Source organism: Candida metapsilosis (assembly GCF_017655625.1).
Source record: "Candida metapsilosis strain BP57 chromosome Unknown scaffold7, whole genome shotgun sequence".
Taxonomy (NCBI): domain Eukaryota; kingdom Fungi; phylum Ascomycota; class Pichiomycetes; order Serinales; family Debaryomycetaceae; genus Lodderomyces; species Lodderomyces metapsilosis.
Window position 1 is genome coordinate 1279482 of NW_027138165.1, and position 22634 is coordinate 1302115.

Below are 22634 nucleotides of genomic sequence, written 5' to 3' on the forward strand. Positions count from 1 at the left end.
TCTTTCATGCATGAGATATCACACTATGGTGTCCGTTGAAGTGGAGCCCATAGATCTTCACATCAGTATCAACTCATTATTCCTGCTACTATGCACAGCATTGCTACCTTTAGTCCTCATTGGCATTGCGTTGTTCTATTCAGGGTTGACTCAGAGACGTTCCGCATTCACAATGTTGGCAGTCCCAATCTTGATATCTCCTTTGATTGTTCTTGATTGGTATATCTGGGGCTATTCGCTATGCTATTCTGAAGCATCTAATCTGTACATTGGCAACTTGAACTACGCTGTGCTACGTCAACTCAAGCACTCGATTAATCAAACATATACGAGTTCAAGGGGACAGGTTTTAGTGATGAATCACTTTTTATTCAACTTGCTTTTCAAGCTCATATGTGCGGCATTTACGTTCCCTGGATGTATCTCTGAGAGAGGACGAGTCTTGCCCATGATGTTATTTGTCTTTATATGGTCAGTGATAATATATAACCCGGTGACGTATTGGTTTTGGAATCCGAATGGGTGGCTCTACAAGATGGATGTGTTGGACTTTGCAGGTGGGAACTGTATTCATATAGTGTGCGGATTCACATGTTTGGCTTATTCCTACATTTTGGGCCCCAGAAACCCCAAAGCTCTTTACAATTATCGTCATTCTAATACGGGATATATAGTGGTTGGAACATTCCTTCTTCTGTGTGGGTGGCTTGCATTTGTTGCTGGTTGTGAATACCGATTTTCATATAATACGTTGCCAATAATGTTTAGTACATTACTAGCGTCAAGTTCTGCTGCTATTGTTTGGGTCGCTATGGACTATGGATTTTCTCAAGAAGTGTTGAACGTTGAAGAAGAGAAATTAATAGGAGATTCTGCAAGTGGAGCTAGATTTCCTCCAATCATGAAACGAAAGATTTCCATGATCTCAATCACTTCTGGTATTGTGAGTGGGCTTGTTGTGGTAACGCCGGGAGGAGGCTACATTTCATCAAACAATGATTTTTGGAAACCGATTGTATTTGGAGTAGTTGGGGCCATTTTGAGCAACTTTTCCACACGACTAAAGTACTACTTTAAGATTGATGATGCATTAGACGTTTTTGCTATACATGGAGTAGCAGGAATTGTCGGTTCATTGTTAACGGGTATATTTGCGGACAAACTATACGACTCCAAAGGTGGTTGGGTTGCAGGTCATTGGAAACAGTTTGGGATACAGCTACTAGGTCTTGTTGTCACCAGCGCCTATGTATTCATTATGAGTGCATTCTTTTTGTACATTATCGATTTGATACCTGGCTTCCATCTAAGGATTGACAAGAATTTCAATCGAAGAGAGAGGGAAAAGAAGGTGAAGAAGGAAAATGCAAACCCAGAATTGGAGCTGCAGGTGTCAGCAACTCCAAGCGAGAAACGTCCTATGGAACAACACTATTGGGAGCAAGTCGAGCTACTTGGTTCGGACAACTACGAATTTAGTAGTGAATACATGATGGATTTCATGGAATTTATAAAAGTCATACGTCCCGAGGATTATTCTGAAGGAGGTCACGAAGAGGTTTTGGTCCTGAATAATGAAAGTGTGGCTATTTACAATTCTGGTAATGAGTACCAACAAGCAGAAGGGGAATGTAATTCTAGAAAGCATTAATATAGGTCTATTAACATGACACATTAAGAAGACCCATCAAGAAGTCTCATTGTAATCTCAAACACAGCAAATGTGGCACCATTGGCTGGGGCTGCTCTTAGTATAGTTGGTAGGAAACCCTTGTAAAACCCTTTTATTCCCTGTTTATGGAATATGTCTTTCACCACTGAGATTGAGTTCTTATATTTGGCTCCTGTCAAGGAATCAGTCTGCATTTTCGACTTGATGATGTCAACAGGATATATAGATGTCCAAAGAGTGTACCCACTTAAACCACCATATAAGCACAACTTCCAAGGCTCGATATCAGATCTCGAAATATGATGTCTCTTTATATCTTCCGCAATCAATGCTTCATAAGTAGCAAAATAAATACCCAATCCAACCGATTCCCTAAACAACGTTGGCCCCAAACCTTTATAAATTCCTCTCAATCCATCAATTTGGTAAAGCTTTTTGAAACAGTCAATTGGACCATGGAACATTTCTTTACCAGTAGTTTGAGTTTGAAGTCTGATACGAATGTGCTCAATTGGAGATGTCAAAAAACCATTTGCAAATCCTGCAACCGCACCACAGTTAAAAAATTGCAACAAACTAAGAGGTTTCCCATTGAGGTTTTGATCATAATAACGTTTCATGAATTCGTTGACTGAAAATTGCACTGAAACACAAGCACCCACACCGACCAATGGGGTCAAGGTCCCTTTATAGAACCCGACAAACCCTTCATTTTTAACCAATTGCTTAATCACATCTAAAGCTCCATTGTATGTTCCTTCTGGTGCAGATTGCAACCTAACCTTGACACAGTCAAACGGCTGACCAACAAGAACTTGGGCAATCCCTCCCATAGTTCCTGCAAACAAATCTTTAGCTACTTGAACATTGCTGTCAAAGTCAGGCTCCTCTATCTCGATAGGCATAGTTTGCGTATAAACTGGTTGGAGGTGTATGTAAAAGAACGAATGTTATTGAAAAGTTTCTTATCTTGGACTCCGCATATGCTTGACAAAAGAAAAAAAAATTTTTTTTTTTTTTGTCTTCTTTTTCAATGTTGTTGCAATGCGCTTTTTGAAACCGGAGTAAATTACCAGAGTCAATTTCCCAAGTGGAGAAGCTTTTTCAATGACATCAACTGCGATAATATAAATGGCAAAGTATTCCCTAACTGATATGGGAATTCCAGCCGTATGGTACTCAATCAGATGCGCGACACTCCCCTTAACTTTTAGGAGACAGATTTTTGAAGGCTAGCGCACGTGTGTTTTTCAAGTCCTAAAAAGTGAGATTGGTAGCAATCCACACAGGTCCGAGTGACAGCGTAAGTATGAGGTGCTGTAATATCAGATGAGAAAGAGGATTCTTTCCCCAGTATACCCCGTCTCTTTGCCAGTTTGTGTGTGGTTCGTCTTTTTTTTTTTTTTTTTTTTTTTTTTTTTTTTTTTTTTTTTTTTGCTTGCAACTAAAATCCCGGAGTCCAAATTGAATGATTTAAAACTGGAAGCTTCGATTTGCAAGGCAGAGGGTAAGAAAGAAGCACTTCACATTGCAAGATTGTTCAACAAGTCATCACATGGTCCTTAGGTATCACATCATCTGAATACCCCCGAATGAATATATTAGTGTCGACAACTAAGAAATGACTAAGAAATTGACCCCACAGGAGAAGCAAAATCGCAAACCAGCAATAAGAGCATGCACCTTTTGTCATCAGAAACATTTACAATGCTCAAATGAACGACCTTGTAAAAATTGCATCAAACGAAATATAGCATCAGAATGCCACGATATTGTTCGAAAGAGAGTAAAGTACTTGACAGGGTCGACCAAGTCATCAACAAGGAAGTATCTCCCGTCTTCTGGACAGTCAACTCAAAGTAGCTCTTTCAATGCGTCGCCGACACCGGTATCTAATGGCAGTCCTACATTGCAGCAAAGCTTGGTTAAAGGAAACGGAGCCGAGATTCAACCACCACTACCGATGGAGCAACCCTTGACACAAGAGTCAAGTGCTACACAAATTAAAGAAATATTAGATGCACCTCCGTTTGATGTACAACACAATGCTACAGAAGACTTTGGTAATGAATCTATGGACCTCAATGAAGCAAACCACTTGGATACAGATGCTTTATTTCACACAAACACTATGTTAAATACTACCACTGATGTTTTAAATAAACTATTAACGGACCATTACGAAATTGATAATCTAAGTCAAGCATCGATACAGCCTATTTCAGAAATATCAGATGCTTCTGAACCTGTACCATCAAGTCACAGAAATCTTCAATTTAGTTCAAACTATCTAAATGAAGAGTATCTCATGCTAGGGGACATTCTTTTGAATTCAAAGCCGGTGTCGCCTACCCCTTCAAATACGAGTGCTTCGGAATATACGAATGGAACTACACCGGCTTTCATCCAAAATGTCGACTTTGATAATATCAACGAATCCAAAAAGAGAGTCGTGCAGAAGTTGCGGGACTCGCGTCCATTTATCTCTTTGGGGTATCCGACAGATTCGTCAATGAGTTTAGATAATTTAAACAACATGGCCCATCAAACTGATAACCTTTTAGATAATAATGTCAGTTCTAGAGGAAACACCAGCAAACAGACTCCTAATGCTAACTCAAACCCAATTGTCAATTTTAAAACCAAATACCGCTCAGATTATGTGCCTCCATTAGCAACGCACAAAATATACAAGACTGTGTCAGATATTTATGACAAGGATGTGATAAACTTTGAATACCCCAATTCCTACCATGCACTTACCAATTTTCTCAAGACCAGATTTCTGGGTCATGGTTTAGATCTTGAAGAGAAGCAACGCAAGAGACAGAACTTGTTAATCATTTTGAAATTGATTGCAAGTTACAGACCTACTTTTATCAGTGCGCACAAGTCATTGTTGAAACCACAAGACCTACTTCTTTTAGAAATGAGTTTTCAAAGGTGCTTAATAGATTACGAAAAATTGAGCCAATTGAACTCATCACCCACAATTATATGGCGTCGGACTGGAGAAATTGTGAGTATAACTGATGATTTACTAAGTTTGCTAGGCTACAAATTACTGGACATTTTATCAAAGCGTACATTCATTATGGAAATGATGTACGACGACGAGTCGGTTGTCAAATATTTTAAACTATTCAAGTCAGTGGCAGTGGGTAACTTGCATTCAAGTATTAGTACTAAAATAAAGCTCACAAAGAATGAACCACTTGTGGCTAATGTTGACACTGATTTTCAAATGCAAAATAATGTTGGTACCAGGAACTACATTGAGTTCTGCTCAGTTTGGACAGTCAAAAGAGATTTGTTTGATATCCCCATGCTAATAATTGGTCAGTTTCTACCAATTTTACCAGCTGGAGATGGTGTACGAATGTACTAAGAGAGAAAGCAGAGAGAACTTAGCACAAAATGGACTGTTTATAGCATCGTAAATATTGTTCCGAAAAAGACATTGTTTTTCTATTATATAGAAATACCAGACAGAAGGAAAATCCGTGTGTTCTCGGGTTGGGGACGTGCGTCAATGGCATGATTGAAGGAAAGTAACGCCCTCCACACTGGAAAGTTTGTGGAGGTAAAAATATCAGGTTACATCTCACCTTTGTTTGTGTATTAAAAAATCATGCGCGGAGAAAAAAGTAAGGTGATTTTTTTTTTTTTTTTTCTTCAGTTTTAGTTCCGGAATTGCGCGAACAAACACCCAAGTATTATCCCTGCAGATTAGAAGCAGTTCAGTGGAGTCGGAAGAGGAATGTGTGGAGTTGTAGAGTAGAATTTACTCACTTAGTGGAGGTGATTGCATCGATGCATGTGCCAGTCAATCAAACTATGCAAATATGGTGACTCTCTCTCGGAGTCGCTTGGCTGAACTCTAAATTTTTTTTTCTTTTTTGTCCCCTTTTGTATCTTTGTGTACAAATCTAAAACTATAAACAGATTTTATGTTTTCGCAGTCATGTCATAAGGTGATTTTTTTTTCTAAAACAGGCTATAAGTGATTTGCATCCACATGATAAAAGTAGGGAAAGATTTTACTATAAATACCGGTCCAAATGGTATTCTTTTTCAATTCCTTTTCATTCTTTTCTCACCAAACATATTAACTATTCAAACTACATTAATATAATCATGGCTGCTTTTGCTATTACCCCACTCAGAGCTTTAATGGTCGGAGGTGCATGTTACGGTGTCTGGTCCATCTACATGGCTAAATACTACTTCCAAAACTCCTCATTAAGGAAGATTTACGTCGAGTCAGATCCTGAATTCGCTAAAGTACATCCAATGAGACACCCACAATATGATGGTAATCTTGATGCTAAATAGATTATAGGACACACTCTGGAACTGTTTTGCTGGTCTTTTCATTTCGATTTATATAATCACACACCTTTTATTTAATAATATACATTTTTAACTGTATGTGCTACCATTTTTTCTGTAAACTTTGCGCTTTGTTCTGAGCAGCGGCGGCGTTTATTTGTTTTTCTACTCTTCTCTCTTTTTTTTTTCACTCTGACTCAGCATTCACCCAGCAATGAAGATATCTCAAGAGACAATTAGCAAGTTACAGCTGGACGCATCTTGTATCAGAAATATATGTATCCTTGCCCATGTCGATCATGGTAAGACGTCCCTCAGTGATTCCTTGTTGGCAACAAATGGGATCATCTCGCAACGTATGGCAGGAAAGATACGATACTTGGACTCCAGAGAAGATGAGCAACTCAGGGGGATAACTATGGAAGCGTCTGCGATCTCATTATATTTTAGAATAATGAGAAGGCAGAAAGGTGATGAGGAGAAAATTGATGTCAAAGAGCATTTAATTAACTTGATTGATTCACCAGGTCATATTGATTTCTCATCTGAAGTCAGCACGTCATCAAGATTATGTGATGGAGCTATAGTTTTAGTGGATGCGGTTGAAGGTGTCTGCTCTCAAACAGTCAATGTATTACGTCAGTGCTGGATTGATAAGTTGAGGCCAATCTTGGTTATCAACAAATTGGATAGGTTGATTACTGAGTGGAAGCTTAGTCCTCTAGAAGCATATCAACACATATCAAGAGTTATAGAACAAGTCAATTCTGTAATTGGATCCTTTTATGCCGGGGACAGGCTTGAAGATGACATGAATTGGCGAGAGGCAGGTGCAATTGGAGAATTTGTTGAAAAGGATGACGAAAACTTGTACTTTGTGCCTGAAAAGAACAATGTTGTGTTTGCGTCTGCCATTGATGGATGGGCATTTACTGTCAAGACATTTGCAGAAATTTATCTGAAGAAATTGGGCTTCTCTCAAAATGCATTGGCAAAGACTCTTTGGGGAGATTTCTATTTAGACATGAAAAACAAAAAGATTGCTTCTGGTAAAAAGCTCAAGAACGGGAATCAAAAGCCGTTGTTTGTGTCATTGATATTGGATCAGATCTGGGCTGTGTATGAAAACTCCTTGATTGAGAGAAATCAGGAGAAATTGGAGAAAATTATTGAAAAGCTAGGAGCCAAGATTTCCCCACGTGATTTGAGGTCGAAGGATTGGAAGAATTTGCTTAATCAAATAATGTCACAGTGGATACCATTGAGTCATGCTGTGTTGGGAACGGTGATAGATAATTTACCAAGCCCTGTGGAAGCCCAACTGGAAAGGATAGACAAAATTTTAGACGAAACTGTTTATAGTGCAGTTGAAGCGGAACTGGACAAAAGCAAACTCGTTGATCCTAGTCTTGTGAATGCCATGCATGAGTGTGATAGCACACATGCGGACACGCATACCATGGCATATGTGTCAAAGTTGATTTCAGTACCAAATGCGGAGCTACCGAAGGATGTAGAAGTGGGTGCCGACGTATCTGCCGAAGAATTGAGGGAAAGGACTAGGATTGCAAGGGAGTTGGCCAAAAAAGCTTCAGAGGCCGCTGCTGCTGCTCAAGATAGTAGAGCCAATGATGAGTACACAATAAAACCGAAAAAGGACCCCTTTGAGTGGGAGTTCGAAGAAGAAGATTTTGAACAAGAGGTGGAGGAAGAAGAGAGTAATGAGGAAACTCTTGTTGGTTTCACTCGTGTTTATTCTGGTACCTTATCTAAAGGGCAGAAATTGACGGTTATTGGTCCTAAATACGATCCCTCGCTACCAAGAGATCACGAAAAGAATGTTAATCAAATTGTAGATGGTGTGGAAGTAAAGGACTTGTTTTTGATTATGGGAAGAGAATTGGTTAGAATGGAAAAAGTTCCTGCTGGTAATATTGTTGGAGTGGTTGGGCTAGACAACGTTGTTCTCAAGAATGCAACCATTTGCTCACACATACCGGAAGATAAACCTTATATTAACTTTGCTTCTACATCAATCTTGATCCATAACAAACCAATTATGAAAATTGCCGTTGAGCCAACAAATCCTACGAAATTGGCAAAATTGGAACATGGACTAGATTTGCTAGCTAAAGCTGATCCTGTTTTGGAGTGGTATATTGACGATGAGTCGGGAGAATTAATTGTCTGTGTTTCGGGAGAACTTCATTTGGAGAGGTGTTTGAAAGATTTGGAAGAGAGGTTTGCTAAGGGATGTGAAGTGTCGGTGAAAGAGCCTGTCATTCCGTTTAGGGAGTCGTTAGCTGATAATGAGGTAAACAAGGAGAGGGCGACGGAGGACGAAGAAGAAGAGGACAGTGACGAAAACGATATTGTAAGTCTCGATCTTGAAGTTTGCCCCTTGCCAACTGAATTAACCAAGTTTTTGATCGATCATGAGGGGTTGCTAAATGAGATAGCTCGGAACAAGGGTAGTAGTCTGGAAGTAAAGACATTGCTTGCCGAGAAGTTGGCTTTGATTGTTGAACAAGAGAAGTCGTTTTTCGGTTTTGAAAATGCCAAGGCATTTGTTGATCACATAGTAGCTTTTGGTCCTAAACGAATTGGTCCAAACATTCTTTTAGATAAAACAGAAAAGCTTAAGCACTTATTTGCAGCTAGTCAACCAGAAGAGCCATTCCAATTTGAAAACAATATCCTAAATGGTGCTCAATTAGCACTTAATGAGGGCCCATTAGCGGCTGAGCCAATGCAAGGTGTAATAATCATTCTAAAGAGTGCCACGGTCAATGACATTGACGAAGACAAGGTTTTGATCAATCGTGGTAAGATTATTAACCAAACCAAGGCATTAATTCATAAGCAATTCCTTCTCAAGTCGCCACGTTTGCTCCTTGCGATGTACACTTGTGAGATTCAAGCAGCTGCTGAAGTGTTGGGAAAAGTTTATGCTGTTGTGCAAAAGCGTGAGGGTTCAATCATCTCAGAAGAAATGAAGGAAGGAACACCATTTTTCACTGTGGTTGCAAGGATTCCCGTCATTCAAGCATTTGGATTTAGTGAGGATATTAGAAAGAAGACATCAGGTGCTGCAAGTCCGCAACTTGTCTTTGATGGTTTCGATGTCCTCGATATTGATCCATTTTGGGTTCCCCATACAGAAGAGGAATTAGAGGAGTTGGGTGAATTTGCAGAAAGGGAAAACGTTGCAAGGAGATACATGAATAACATCAGAAGAAGAAAAGGTTTGTTTATTGATGAGAAAGTGGTTAAAAATGCAGAAAAGCAAAGGACGTTGAAGAAGGATTAGTGTTTTTTATAGATTGTGTAAAGGTGTTGCAAATGAGAAAAAAAAATTAATGAAAACACATCTTTTGTAAAGACTTCACGCATAACAATTCTACTAGAATCCACAGTTCACTCAAATAACCTTGATATTATCATACATCTTGTATTCATGAATGAGATATAGTAAAACTATTTACCAACAACTACAATGTCCCCTCTGAATCAAAATACGGGTAAGCTAGAGTCGGAAACACCAATAGACAAGAAAAGGCAGCCATCAGAAACTAAAACTAAAGCACCACCAAGAATGATTACGCCTACAACAAATATCAACCCCCTCTCAAAACCAAACCCGGCTCAGTTATTTGATTTGATTTCGAAAAATTATGAAAGCTGGCTGCAAGCTATGGCCAAGCAGTTTGAAGATGAGGAAAACTTCTCACCATTTCCATCTGAAGATGACGCCAATACTCAACTGAATCCTATTTTCAATTACAACTTGCTAGAAGCCCTAGAGTCAGCATCGGTTCAGGCAGGAGAAAGAGTTAAAGAGATAAGTAGTGGTGGGGTGCATGACCCCCTTAATTTAGCAACGCTGCAGAGTGATACGGCGCCAAGACCAATCAAGCTTCCAAAAAGAAGGATCATCTGTCCACCTGAATCCTTGTTAAACAATACCGAAATTGATTTTATACGAAATAAGATCACACAGGCAATCAAGCAAAAAGAAGGGGGTGTTTTGCCTAAAGGTAATTTGTTTGATCCTGGTATTCGACTTCGTGATGATTTTGGAAATCTCGCAAACAATATGGACTCCAATGGTGATCTTAATCACACCTCTATTGAAATAGAGTTTAGTCCCATACCTGAATGTGAAGTCCATGGAGCAGAAGATTGTGACTGCCCTATTTTCGATGAAGGGCATACATCATCTCGTCTATCTTCAAAAGGTATCAGTTCGCGACATAATGACGATGAGAACGACGATGGGCCTTCTTGTGAGTTCACATTTGAGTATGATAGCAACGGGAGACTTCTTCCTACAGGCAATAATATCGAAGAAAAACTACAGCTGATGAAGTATGCAGATAAGATGAAGGGGTTCCAAGATGAGTTCAATGCGATTATGGATGAAGCAGACGAATCACAGCCAAATTTGTATACAGCGAACAATCGAAGTGTTTTGATTCCACCTATATCTAGTCCGTCGAAGTCATTGCATCGCAAAACAAAAGTGAAAAGGAGGCTCAAACGAGAAATCACTGACCCTCTTGATGATCTAAAGAGCTTCGTTAAGGAGGAGTCACAACGGAAATTGGAAAAATTGCGATTACGTGATCGTGATTCCACCACTCCACGAAACTTTTATGGATTGATACCTAACGATAAATGCTGCTTATTATGTCAATACGAATCTGTGTTTGGCATGGAGCCACGATATCTCGTTGCTAAAAAGACTAAGTAAATATAGATGCATAGCTAAATAATTACGTCACTTGAATATTCTACAATAATCATTTCCCCAAATTTTGTGCCAAATTTCATGCAAATACTTTGAGCAGAATGCAAACTACAGCTGATTCTAATTTCTACTCTCCACATGAGGCGGTGCTTTTTTTTTTAAAAAAAAAATGTTTATATCCAAATTTATATAAAAAGTCTATAAAATACTGTTGAAGTGAATTAAAAAATCGTGTTGAAAATTAAAGGTCGTCATTTACAATTAAAATTTCAATTTTTTTGGTTGTTCCCATGGATTTTCTTGGTTAGTGAAATGACCATATGATGCAGTTTTGAAGTAGATTGGTCTAGCCAAATCCAACTCTTTAACAATGACACCTGGTCTCAAATCAAAGTTCTTTTTGATGATTTCAACCAATTCGTCAGATGAGTATTTGGAAGTTCCATAAGTGTCAACGTATATTGACAATGGTTCAGCAACACCGATGGCGTATGAAAATTGAACCAAGGCTCTTCTTGCCAACTTGGAATTAACCAATGACTTGGCGACCCATCTAGCGGCGTAAGCAGCAGATCTGTCAACCTTGGAGAAATCTTTACCAGAGAAAGCACCACCACCGTGAGCTCCCCATCCACCATAAGTGTCAACAATAATCTTTCTACCGGTCAAACCAGCGTCACCTTGTGGACCACCAATGACGAATCTACCTGATGGTTGAATATGGTAGATAGTCTTGTCGTCCAACAAGTGGCTTGGAATAACCTTCTTAATGATGTGTTCTTGAATTTCACTTCTCAAGTCTTCGGTTGAGATGTCATCAGAATGTTGAGTGGAGATGACAACAGTGTCGACTCTCTTTGGGATAACGGCACCACCATCTTTTTCGTATTCGACAGTGACTTGAGTCTTGGTATCTGGTCTCAACCAAGGTAAAGCACCTGATCTTCTGGCAGAAGCCAATTCAGCATTCAATTTATGAGCCAACAAGATTGTCAATGGTAATTTTTCGTCGGTTTCATCAGTGGCGTAACCAAACATAATACCTTGATCACCAGCACCCAATTGTTCCAAAGCTTCCTCGTAATGCAAACCTTGAGCGATATCTGGTGATTGTTGTTCAATAGCAACCAAGACATTACAAGTATTGTAGTCAAATCCCTTTTCTGAGTGATCGTATCCAATGTGCTTGATAGTTTCTCTAATGATTTTTTGGTAATCCAAAGTAGCCTTGGTGGTAATTTCACCAAAAACCATAATCATACCAGTCTTGGCAGCAGTTTCACAAGCAACCTTGGACAATGGATCAGCAGTTAAACAAGCATCCAAAATAGCATCAGAAACTTGATCACAAATCTTATCTGGGTGACCTTCACCAACTGATTCTGAAGTGAAAAGAAATCTTTCTCCTGAGGTAGACATTTTTATAAGAAAAGTTATGAATGAATGTAATTGAAAGAGGATTTCAATGTGAAAAAAAAAAAAAAGAAGAAGTGGGAAAAAGAAAATGGTTCCTATTGGGAAATTTGTTTGAATTTAAACCTTTCGATGGAAGAAAAAAAAAAAATAAAAAAAAAAAAATTTCAACAAAAAAATAGAAATAGAAATTTTTATGCTTCTCGTTTATACGTTGGACATCAAATTTCGATGAGCCACACTCTCATGGGACATTTTGACACGTTTTACCAAAATCAAGACAAAAATGGAAAAGCTAAATAACGCGTCATATGTAGAGGAGTATTGACACTTCAATAATTTATCATTGAGCTTCAACTAAAGCATCCTTTTTGCCAACTCAATTGATATTAATTATGGGACTCGTGGGCCAATATCGAATTGCTGTAAATATTATTGATGTATGGATGCACTTTGGACCCGCATTGTGTTTTTTTTTTTTTATTTAGTATGATGGTATAAGAACTCGTGACTTTCACATGTGAAAGTGTAGGAACAGAGTCACAAACGTGCAGTCAAGTTCTTTGTCTATACGAGGTCGTACAAAAATGAGCTAAATTATCACCACGTTTACCAAATGAGATACCCAGAAACGTGGCACGTGTTGCGAAAGCCCCAGAGAGAATAAACATCGGCCTCTTTACAATTTTCTATTGAAATCAATTCAAATGAACCCTTTTTTCTCTACGACAAGTTTTCTAAAATTTTTCAGCTGGTTGACTATGTCGCAACAGTCAATTTCTCGACACTCAATTCTACGACATATAAACAAACGCGAAAAATAAAAAAACAAAACAAAAGGTGCGAATTGGTGTTTGGAATTGATCGCGTTGCAAAATTTTGATACCAGCAATTGTTGCAAAGACCTTTCATCAGAAAACCAAGCCCAGATATATTGACAAAGGATGCTGATGGATGAGGATATGGACAACTTATCTAAACAAGTGGGTGACACGAGTAATACTCAAATGGACGTCGAACATGCATCTGAACAGGCAACCAACACATCTTCGATGCTTGGTTTTGGCCTTAGTGATGATTTTATGAACAAGGTGGTAAATAACAAGAGTGATGGACCAAACTTCAGCATATTAGACAAAGTGAGGAGCAGGTTATTTGGTGGTAATCAGGAACAATCCCATTTGGATGACACTCAAAAGATTGACCTGCGTGATTCTTCCACACAGGAGGAGGAGCCTCTGGCTACTCAATTTCAACATCTTCCTCAATTGGACGTGGATGAGAGTGAGTATAACCAGTCGACCCAAGTCACTGATACAAAGAATTTAGGGAAAAAAAATCTTCATCCCACACAAGTACTTCAAAGAGAGTTAGAACCTACACAAGTTATCAAGAAAAGCTCGGCTCTTAAACCCACACAGGTGGTTGAAAATGTAAATACGGAGTTTGAGTCAGCCCCAGCTACAGATGCTACTCAAGTGATTCAAAGAAATGATTTACAGAGTTTGTTTGTTGAGTCTGAAGAAGAAGAAGAAGAAGAGCCAATGACAGCCGAAGAGAGACAACGCCAGATAGCCCAGCTAGCTGAGGAAAAGAAGCAAGCACGACTTCAGAATGAGCGTGAGTTATTGGAACAAGATATAACTAAAGGCTCTTTAACCGATGAAGAGGATGAGCTCAACCATGAAGCCAATGACACTGTTGTTTCATCACATATGAAGAGTGACGGTTTATCCACGAAGGAGTTGGAAAAGGCTCAAGAGTTTATCAATATACAAAAGCGTCACATCGATATAAGGCCTGACTTTGAACGGAAACAAGTGTTTACGAAGGAAAAGTTTTTGGATTTATTCTCCGAGGATGAAGATGAAGATGAAGAAATGTTTGGTTCAGTGAAAAAGACTACACGTGTTGAAAAGCCATCTTCGCCTACTATGGATGAAGTGTTGAGATCAAGCCCTACCACTTCACCAGTTAAGGACCATGTCTTTGATTTGTTTCAAGTGCCTTCCAAACCAACACAGCCATCGAATCCATTAGAAGTATATGCTCAAAGGTTGAAGCAAAACTTGCCTAGTTCTCCTTCTAATGAGAATGACGGAAAAGAACCTGTTATCAATTTGGATTCGGATTCGGATATCGAAATTGGGCAGTCCTCATCACCATTGAGAACTCAACATAAACCCCGATTTTCCAACCATGCCAAGGAATTGGACGTCATTCCAGAACTTACCAAAGAACAAAAGTTTTTAATCAGACAACGATTTGCAAAGAAAAAGTACCAAAATTCTAAACGTAATGCTAAGGATACGGACAAGCACAAGCAGCAAAGTAACTTTTTCAAACAATTACGGAAGAGAAATATTGATCAGTTAAAGATTCACAAGATGAATGATCCAGAGCACGCTTTGATGGAAGAGCTTGAGAAGGATGAAGAGTCAATGTCATCCTTATTGGAAAGAGAAATGGAAAGGGTGAGGAAAATTAGAAAGAAGGAAAAATTACAAGAGAGGGCGAAGTTAGCATTGTTGGGTAAGAAATTGGGCATGAAGATGGTGGAAAGTGAAGATGATGGAAATAATGATGATGTGCCTGATAGCGATGATGGTTCTGCTGTTCCTGATAGTGACTACAACTCGGATGCTCAAGAGGGAGCCTATGGAGCAAGAGAAGAGGAGGAGGAGGAGGAAGAGGAGGAGATCAAGGAAGAGGAGGGGGAAATCAACCCTTCTTTTGATGATGATGAAGCTGAAGAACATCTCGTTACCCATGATGATGATAGTCATGAATTGTTTCAGAATTTACAACCTAGAGAGCAAGATGAATCATTTGTATCCACACAAGGAGATGTGCATGTTAAACGTGAACCTAATTTGCCGCTGTTTAAAGATCTTACTCAAACTCAATCACAATCGCATACTCAAGCTGATCAACCAACCCAAGTTGACAACTCAATCTTGGGTGACCTTGAAACTCAAGTCATTGAGAAAGGAGATGCTACACAAGCAGATATGAGAGAACATACGATTATTGAAGAAGATGAAGATGACGACGATGATTTGATAACACCAGCACGTGTCAACAAGGGTCGTAAAGCATTGCGTAATAAGATGTTGCAGATCAAGGAGGAGCCAACACAGGAGCAACCTGATGAGGCAGACGATGCAGATGAAGATGATGACCCAGCGGTCATTCAACAAAAAATCAAGGAATTTGAACAAAAGATCCGTAGACAGGAATTACAAGCTCGTAAACGTCGTAAAGAATTGGAGAAGAGTGGAGCCAAGACAATGTTTGACAGAGAAGCAGAAGAATCTGAAGATGAGTGGAAGGGATTAGGTGGACTTGATGGGGAAGTTTCCGATGTTGCCAATTCAGAAGATGAACGAATGATTGATAACAATTTAAATATTGATTTACAGAATGATGAAATTCGAAAGAAGTTTATGAAAGATTATCAAATTAAAGATCAACAAGAGTTGGAGAAGTTATTGGATGATATCAAGAATCATAAATTGATTAAACGTGTTGGTGCAAATAATCATGGGTTGGATATTGAATTGAGTGATGAGGAAGATCAATTGTTGGCTGCTTATAGGAAACAAAAGTTGCTTGAGCAGCAACAAAGATTGTTGCAGAACAAGAAGTTACAGGCATTGAGTAAAGATGAGAAATCAAAAGCATTTTTTGATACTATTCAGGATAAGCATGAGGTTATTGTGATTGATAGCGATAGTGATGTTGAGGCTCTCAGTGGTAATCCATTCGTTGGAGGAAATGCTAGTGATGCCAAGAGTAAAGAACAAACACCAGTTGAAAATGTGGTTGAGAATAATAATGAAGATGAAGATGCAGATTCATTCGAAAAAGAAGCACCATTGAAACATACAATTAAAATTGAAGAATCATTTGTTCATAATAAATTATCATTCTTGTATCAGTCTGTCTATGATGATGATGATGATGGAGATAGGGGATATAATCGTATACAAAGATTATCCAAATTGCAACATGGTATATCTGATGACGAAGATGATAGTATTGATGATATCAATGCTTTGAAATCAAAAAGTATACTTCAACCTAACCGACAAGTATCAAATATCGATCATCGTAAACTGACTAAAAAGAGGAAATTGGATCAAGATACGCCTACTGATGTTGACGAGAACAAGCAGGATGGTGGAGATACCGATAAAGATGATGACAAAGACGACGACGACGACGACCAACTTAACCTTGATGTCGTTGACAACGGAGATGATGATGACGAGGATGAGTTTATGCCCATATTCAAAAGACCATCAATTACCAAATCATTCAAATCCTTCCAAGAACAAAAAGGGATCACATTCAACAAACAAGGTAAGCAGCAATTCTCTGGAGTCACAGTGAGTAAACAATACAAGGTTGTTTCCGGTTCTAAAGCTTCAATCACTTATATGTCATCGAAATTGCAGCAACAGCAGAAGCGCAATCAATCGGTAAAGAGTTTAAAAGAGCGTCAAATTGAACAAAGTTTGCATAGTTTGCACAAGTCAAAGTCGATGAATGGCAGCGGTGGTGGTGACAAGTCTACTTCGCTGAAGTTATTTTCCAGTTCTGATTTTCTATAGAATGATGTGTATAAAATGCATAAAGAAATGTAAAAATAGAAAACTAATGAAATATAAACGACGCGTAGATGAATGAAACGTAAATTCTAACGTGTTGATGCTTTTGTCTATTCAAGGAGACTAGCACTTAGTGCTTCCCGTAACGCATCATGATTGCACTCCCTCACAATAGGACTATTGCTAAACAGCAAAGAATCACCACGAGTATTGATATACTTTTGATTTCGCAAGATGGTCAATTTGGCAAACGACGCATCATTTTTAAAACTGTTGTTCTGTGTTGCTGCTGCTGTTGCTCCTCCCCCTCTTCCATCTGATTGAGGTGGTACTCGTTTCAACTGAGCTTCATTGGGGATCAGGATTGGAACGTGTCGTTTCAATCGTTTTTGTTTCTTCAATTGTCGAATCTTTTCAGGAGTCGGTGGCTTTGTAGATACGTGAAGCGGTTGTGGTGTGAATGGATTAGCAAGGTACTGCATGTGGAATTGTCGCTGATGATACTGTTGGTCTTGCATCTCTTGCTGTTGTTTATGGCGATGCATTTTCGACATTGACATAAAGTTGATAAGATTATGTGTGAATGACGGGGATGTAGATGATGACGTAGGCAGAGAAGGTGAAGCTGCAATGGACGGAGAGCTCTTTGCGACAACGGTGCCTATTTTCCGTGATGATAATGGCGACGAAGATACGGAGTGAGCATTGCGTTTGCTTATAGGTAATGGAGGTGATGATGATGATGGCAGGTATGACTGATGCAATTTCGGGGTTGAAGGGGCACCACTAGCAAATGCATCTCTCTTGACTGTAAATGGACTCTGTGAAATCACTTGAGTTAGCAATTTCCGTGATGACAATTTATCCGTTGATTGAGATGCTGATAATACGGGGTGTTGTTCTCGTTCGAAACTTGTGTCCAATGTAGGACTCACTGTATGCGGAGTGGTACTTCCGATAGTGGCGATAGGGTTTTTGAAATTGTGACTAGCAATAACATGATGACTCTCTTGAGCAGGAGCTTGCTGCTGGTCTTGCTCTGTAACATTCTCTATATTGGTACTCTGCCGCTGTTGATATAAATGAGGAAATGCTGTATGATAAGCTTCATTCAAGTTCAATTTTGATTTCCGCAAGAATGAACTGTAGGTGTCAAACTCCAAACTAGGTCTAGCATCTCCACCTGCACCTTGTATCTCATCTTTGCCGTCTTCCTCATGACTTCCATGTTGTTGCTTTTCTGGTGAGTAATAAGACACATCCGATAAAACTGAACAAACATCGCAATTATCCAAACATTGCTGTGGTGTTAAAGATTTTTCAAATTCTTGATAAAACAAATTATCATCTTCAAGTTCGTCCTCAGCAGTTCCAAATCGTGGTGAACGCCTGGGCAAGCTACTTATACTGATGAAATGTTTCAATCTGTTGAATCTTAAATAGTCTTCTTGATAATCGAGGTCCTTGAATAGGTCAATCTGATCGATGGATTTAGCGGATGATGAAGTAGGTAATGAGTTTGATCTAACGTGTTTGTGAAGCGCTGATGCATTTGCAGGAGATGGGTCTGGTAACGTTTCTGTGTTTTCATCATCATCTTCGTTCTTTAATGTTGTATCGTGCTGATCATCTTGCTTCGACAATGATATATGATTAGAGAAATGTGATTCAATGGTGTCAAAAGATTGAGATAAACTATTCTTCATCATTCGATCACTATCTTCAGAAGGTGGTGATGACGAAGCAGCAGATGTGACATATGACGTTCTGTTTGAATACAATGCACAATCCTTATCTTCAAGGGCCACTGGGTTGATATTGTATATGCTTGAAAGTCTGTACTTGGACTTTTTCTTTTGTATTGATCTTGGTTGTACGGGTGCTGAAATGGGAGTTGTATTAGTCTTTGGGTTTGTAAATGCTTGGGCTGATGATGAAGCACATCTCATTGGCTTTAATTGTAAGTTTGATATTGAAATCATTTTTCTTAAATCTGGTGGTTCAAGTGTAGGAGACGTTGATTGGAAATCATTGAGGTAAGCCCCTTCTTGTTCCTCCTCCTCCTCTTCTTCCTCATCACTGAGATCGTCAAAATAACTATCCTCAATATCCAAGTGCTGGAAATGGTGTTCCACTTCGTCTCCCTGTGGATCTTCCTCTTCCTCCTCAAACTCATCAGTAATCTCAGTATTCACAGCCAACTTCAGTAAAATATGATTATACTCAGTATTCAAATGCTCAAAACTAGTCTGATTAGTAATGTAATCATTTATAGGTAAATTGGACTGTAAGTAGAAAATTCGTTCACTCAATGCATTCAATTGAATTAAACATGATTGGTTATTATTCATCAATTGTCGAATTTCATCTAAATCATGATCATGATTTAGTAGTTGTTGGTTGATGTATGATATATGATTGATTAGATCTATTGAAGTAGATGTAGCATCTGCTAGTCTAGTGGATCGTGATTCTATCTCCAGTGCAAATGAGAGTATTTGATCTAGTTTGGACATTCAGATAGCAGCCATGCAAAAGATTGATGTGGGACTCGATGTTGAGAGATGTCAAAAGAGTGTAACAGCAGTGAACACAGTAGTGGCAATAAAGTATGATCTGTGTATGTAAAAGGGTAACTGGATATAGTTTTGTTGTTTATTCTTGTCTTTTAGCCTCTTCTCTTTTTGGTCTGTGGTTCTGTGGTTATGTGAATTTTCTTCTGTTTTGTAAACATAAACATATACTTACGTAATATATTATGTAATACACATCGAAACTAACGTACATTATTATGTACACACACACAAAGAAAGGATAGACATATCTCTTCGTTGTTTCGAATAATCATTTCGTTAAAGAGGTACTATTTGCAAGTTGGCCTAGATACTTACCTTGTAGTGGTTGCACTATACTGACTACAAATTCACTGTTTGGTTGTTTGTATTGAGGTTATTTTTTTATTGTACTATTATTTATTGTATACAATCCTAATTGGGAAACAGACATACTCAATTGAGAATAAGTGCTACCATTCCATCAAACTTTTAATTTTTCTACATATGTAGTATTAGTGTCGAAACATTAAAAGTTGAGATAATGTGTTTGTGTATTGTAGACCAATTGGCTTAGCCGTTGCAAAAGCCAATTTCTACTACAAAGACAGAATTAAACATATCAACAACATAGCGTGTATTATCTAAACTAAAAAGAATGCTCTCTGTCCAACTACGTTACTACCTCTCAATCTTTAGATTTTTTAGATTTCTTATGCTTAACTTCATCATCTGAATCTTGACTTGATTTCCTCTTCTTCTCCTTCTTCTCCTTCTTCTCCTTCTTTTCCTTCTTCTCTTTACTCACCAACTTATTCTCATAATTCTCCTCCTCTGGTGCAACATAATCTTTTGCTCTTTCTTGTCTCTTCAACTCACTATTCTCCTCCTGTTTAGCTCTCTTTTCCTGTAACTTCTTCAACTCCTTCTCACGCTTACCAAGGAAATACTCACCACTCTCAATTTGCAAATCAACCTTACGTGGTTGTTGAGCAGGTGGGAAAGGAGTATAAACCTTCTTCTCTGGTTTACCTTCCTTCTTACCAAGTTTCTTCTTTCTTGCAACATTTCTCTTTTTGAAACTAGGTAAAAATCTTGACCAATCTTCATGAGCTAGTTCGGGATTCTTTTGTAATTCTTGTTTAATCATCAATTCCTTAATGTAATAAATTGGATGAATATTCTTCATGCAATCTTCAACTACTCTTCTCACTTCTTTCAAACCTTTGTATGGACCCATTGCACTGACGGTGTTACCTTGAACTAAGATATAACACTTGGTCAACAATTCCAATGCTTTTAAAGTATTCCCATTGGGTCCAACTAATCTTTGTCTTCTTTTGATAAATCTATCCTTATTAGTAACAAAATTACCAATCTTGATCACATCACAAGCAACATCATCCTGTAATACTTTAACAGCTTGAGGGAAAGGGACCGATCTAGCCAACAATTTAATCAAATCACGGGCTTTTAAAATAATGGCAGGATCAAACGTCTTTGCAGTTGTCTTTACAGTCATTGATCCTTCAACTAAATCTAATTCACATCGTATGAAATGTTTATCAAGAGCTTTTGTCACATCACTCCATATACTTCGAAGGTATTGTTCACGATATTTGGGGAATAAGGTCATAAACGAAGACTCTTCGGCAAAATGTAGTCCACTTGCGTTATCTTCAGGTTTGAATTCTTCAATAGCCCATTTGTCTATGTCGGGAGTATCCCAAGGCTTATCTTTATTATGTGATGATGGCATAATGTTTGGGGAGGTGGGTGGCACTGATGGAGAGTGAGAGATGAGATGATCAGCGGGAATTATTTTTTTTTTTTTTCTGCTCTGTCAAATTTTTGCCTATTCTTCTTTGGACAAGTCAAGTCAACTGAACCACCCGTTATACTAAACATGTCACTTAAATCTAATTCAAAATCCAATAGCAAAGTTCAAAAGCCGAGAACCAAGACAAACTCGAAGTCCAATAACAAACTTAAATCCAAACACACAACTACTTCAACACATGTATCCAAATCGAAATCCAAAACAGCTAAAATGAAACTAGACAAGCTAAATGCTGATATCAATGAGTATAATGAAGTATCACAACTACTACAAGAAGCCAAACCGGTAAATGAGCATGATTCAGATAAGTTGAAGTCGTTGAAACTGATTAAAGAAGATTATGATAAAGATGAAGAAATGAAGAAACAGAATCAAGTTGCTAATGAGGAGATGAAGAAACAGATGCAATTGTTGAGTGATATTGGGCTATAGGAAGTGGTCTTTTCCACGGAGTGTTTGTTCAATATGGGACAGTAAAAGGTGGAGAGGTGAGATTATCCCTCAAACTGTTTGTGATGGAGACAGGGATTGTTGTGGTTCCACTTGTCTATGGTCTAGGTTATTGTTTGAATGAGACTAGAATCTAAGGAATGTGGTGTATTTCGTCCTTCACTTATTGCACATGCACACTCATTTTTCAAAGCATAAGTTAATGCAAAATGGACCAAACCAAGCAAATGAGGAGCTTAATTGGTAGACTGTTTAGTTCTGTTTGAGAATATGAATAATTGTTTGGTAGCCACCTCATTAATTTTCATTGAATTATGCCAATAGAAAAAGATATTTGTAAGAAATTTTTGCAACCAAATTCCCACCAAGAATATGTTGACAGTGTCACTTTTGAAAAATAAAGAGAGGAATGTGCTTAGACAAAGATGTAGATCATTTTTTTTTTAAAAAAGAAGATGTGAAAACAGAGTTATATCCCCTAGAGAAGAAGTAGTACAGATCACACACAAAAGTCAAAGAAACAAAATTGCTTAATTTGATTGGCAGTTAAACCGTTTAAGAAAAAGAGAACACGACACAACCTTCTAAGAATCTTTTTGTTTTTTGTAATTTTTTGTGTCTGTATTGAAGATGTGTGAGGCGAGGTCTGGACTATAATAGGTGTATAGGGTCTTTGTGCGTAGAGTAGAGTAAAATATCGTCAAAATGAAGTGTACATGATATAGTTATTAGTATTCCTAAAGTAGTTAAATTATTACATGTGTGTATGATGTTATTCCGAAAGGAGTTAAAATACATTTTTGTTAAATTACACGCGTGATAAACTAAAAATAAAGAAACAACTAAAAAATAAAAATAAAAATAAAATGTAGCTTATATACAGTACTACACGTCTTATTCTTATTAAACATTTTATTTTTAAACACACACATACATTAAGTAAACAAAATCAATCATACATTACACACACAAACACAAGCACACACAGAGATTCATATTTATTATTTATATT

General features: G+C 38.1%; 10 protein-coding genes and 1 pseudogene across 11 annotated transcripts; 7 read left to right on the plus strand and 4 right to left on the minus strand. All coding sequences in view use genetic code 12, as the record gives it.

Moving 5' to 3' along the window:
• Window positions 1-10: 10 nt before the first annotated feature.
• Window positions 11-1651, plus strand: I9W82_005138 (uncharacterized protein; the record flags this gene model as incomplete). The annotated part of the gene is made up of 1 exon (XM_067694283.1): window positions 11-1651. The coding sequence occupies one exon, from the start codon at window positions 11-13 to the stop codon at window positions 1649-1651; it is 1641 nt and encodes a 546-aa protein (XP_067546619.1).
• A 23-nt stretch (window positions 1652-1674) lies between these two features.
• YMC1 (organic acid transporter) lies at window positions 1675-2577 on the minus strand (the record flags this gene model as incomplete). The annotated part of the gene is made up of 1 exon (XM_067694284.1): window positions 1675-2577. The coding sequence occupies one exon, from the start codon at window positions 2575-2577 to the stop codon at window positions 1675-1677; it is 903 nt and encodes a 300-aa protein (XP_067546620.1).
• A 716-nt stretch (window positions 2578-3293) lies between these two features.
• On the plus strand, window positions 3294-5060 carry ZCF23 (Zcf23p; the record flags this gene model as incomplete). The annotated part of the gene is made up of 1 exon (XM_067694286.1): window positions 3294-5060. One exon carries the CDS (start codon window positions 3294-3296, stop codon window positions 5058-5060), a length of 1767 nt encoding a protein of 588 aa, XP_067546621.1.
• A 425-nt stretch (window positions 5061-5485) lies between these two features.
• I9W82_005141 lies at window positions 5486-6007 on the plus strand (annotated as a pseudogene). Its single transcript has 2 exons — window positions 5486-5520; window positions 5839-6007. Coding segments are annotated over exons 1-2 (204 nt in total).
• Window positions 6008-6218: 211 nt separating this feature from the next.
• RIA1 (GTPase) lies at window positions 6219-9314 on the plus strand (the record flags this gene model as incomplete). The annotated part of the gene is made up of 1 exon (XM_067694287.1): window positions 6219-9314. The coding sequence occupies one exon, from the start codon at window positions 6219-6221 to the stop codon at window positions 9312-9314; it is 3096 nt and encodes a 1031-aa protein (XP_067546622.1).
• Window positions 9315-9500: 186 nt separating this feature from the next.
• On the plus strand, window positions 9501-10757 carry I9W82_005143 (uncharacterized protein; the record flags this gene model as incomplete). The annotated part of the gene is made up of 1 exon (XM_067694288.1): window positions 9501-10757. The coding sequence occupies one exon, from the start codon at window positions 9501-9503 to the stop codon at window positions 10755-10757; it is 1257 nt and encodes a 418-aa protein (XP_067546623.1).
• Window positions 10758-11015: 258 nt separating this feature from the next.
• SAM2 (methionine adenosyltransferase) lies at window positions 11016-12173 on the minus strand (the record flags this gene model as incomplete). Its single annotated transcript, XM_067694289.1, has 1 exon — window positions 11016-12173. One exon carries the CDS (start codon window positions 12171-12173, stop codon window positions 11016-11018), a length of 1158 nt encoding a protein of 385 aa, XP_067546624.1.
• A 938-nt stretch (window positions 12174-13111) lies between these two features.
• GIN1 (chromatin-modulating protein) lies at window positions 13112-16783 on the plus strand (the record flags this gene model as incomplete). The annotated part of the gene is made up of 1 exon (XM_067694290.1): window positions 13112-16783. One exon carries the CDS (start codon window positions 13112-13114, stop codon window positions 16781-16783), a length of 3672 nt encoding a protein of 1223 aa, XP_067546625.1.
• A 107-nt stretch (window positions 16784-16890) lies between these two features.
• Window positions 16891-19296, minus strand: I9W82_005146 (uncharacterized protein; the record flags this gene model as incomplete). The annotated part of the gene is made up of 1 exon (XM_067694291.1): window positions 16891-19296. The coding sequence occupies one exon, from the start codon at window positions 19294-19296 to the stop codon at window positions 16891-16893; it is 2406 nt and encodes an 801-aa protein (XP_067546626.1).
• Window positions 19297-20020: 724 nt separating this feature from the next.
• KRR1 (ribosome biosynthesis protein) lies at window positions 20021-21091 on the minus strand (the record flags this gene model as incomplete). The annotated part of the gene is made up of 1 exon (XM_067694292.1): window positions 20021-21091. One exon carries the CDS (start codon window positions 21089-21091, stop codon window positions 20021-20023), a length of 1071 nt encoding a protein of 356 aa, XP_067546627.1.
• Window positions 21092-21238: 147 nt separating this feature from the next.
• On the plus strand, window positions 21239-21604 carry I9W82_005148 (uncharacterized protein; the record flags this gene model as incomplete). Its single annotated transcript, XM_067694293.1, has 1 exon — window positions 21239-21604. The coding sequence occupies one exon, from the start codon at window positions 21239-21241 to the stop codon at window positions 21602-21604; it is 366 nt and encodes a 121-aa protein (XP_067546628.1).
• Between the last annotated feature and the right edge of the window lie 1030 nt (window positions 21605-22634).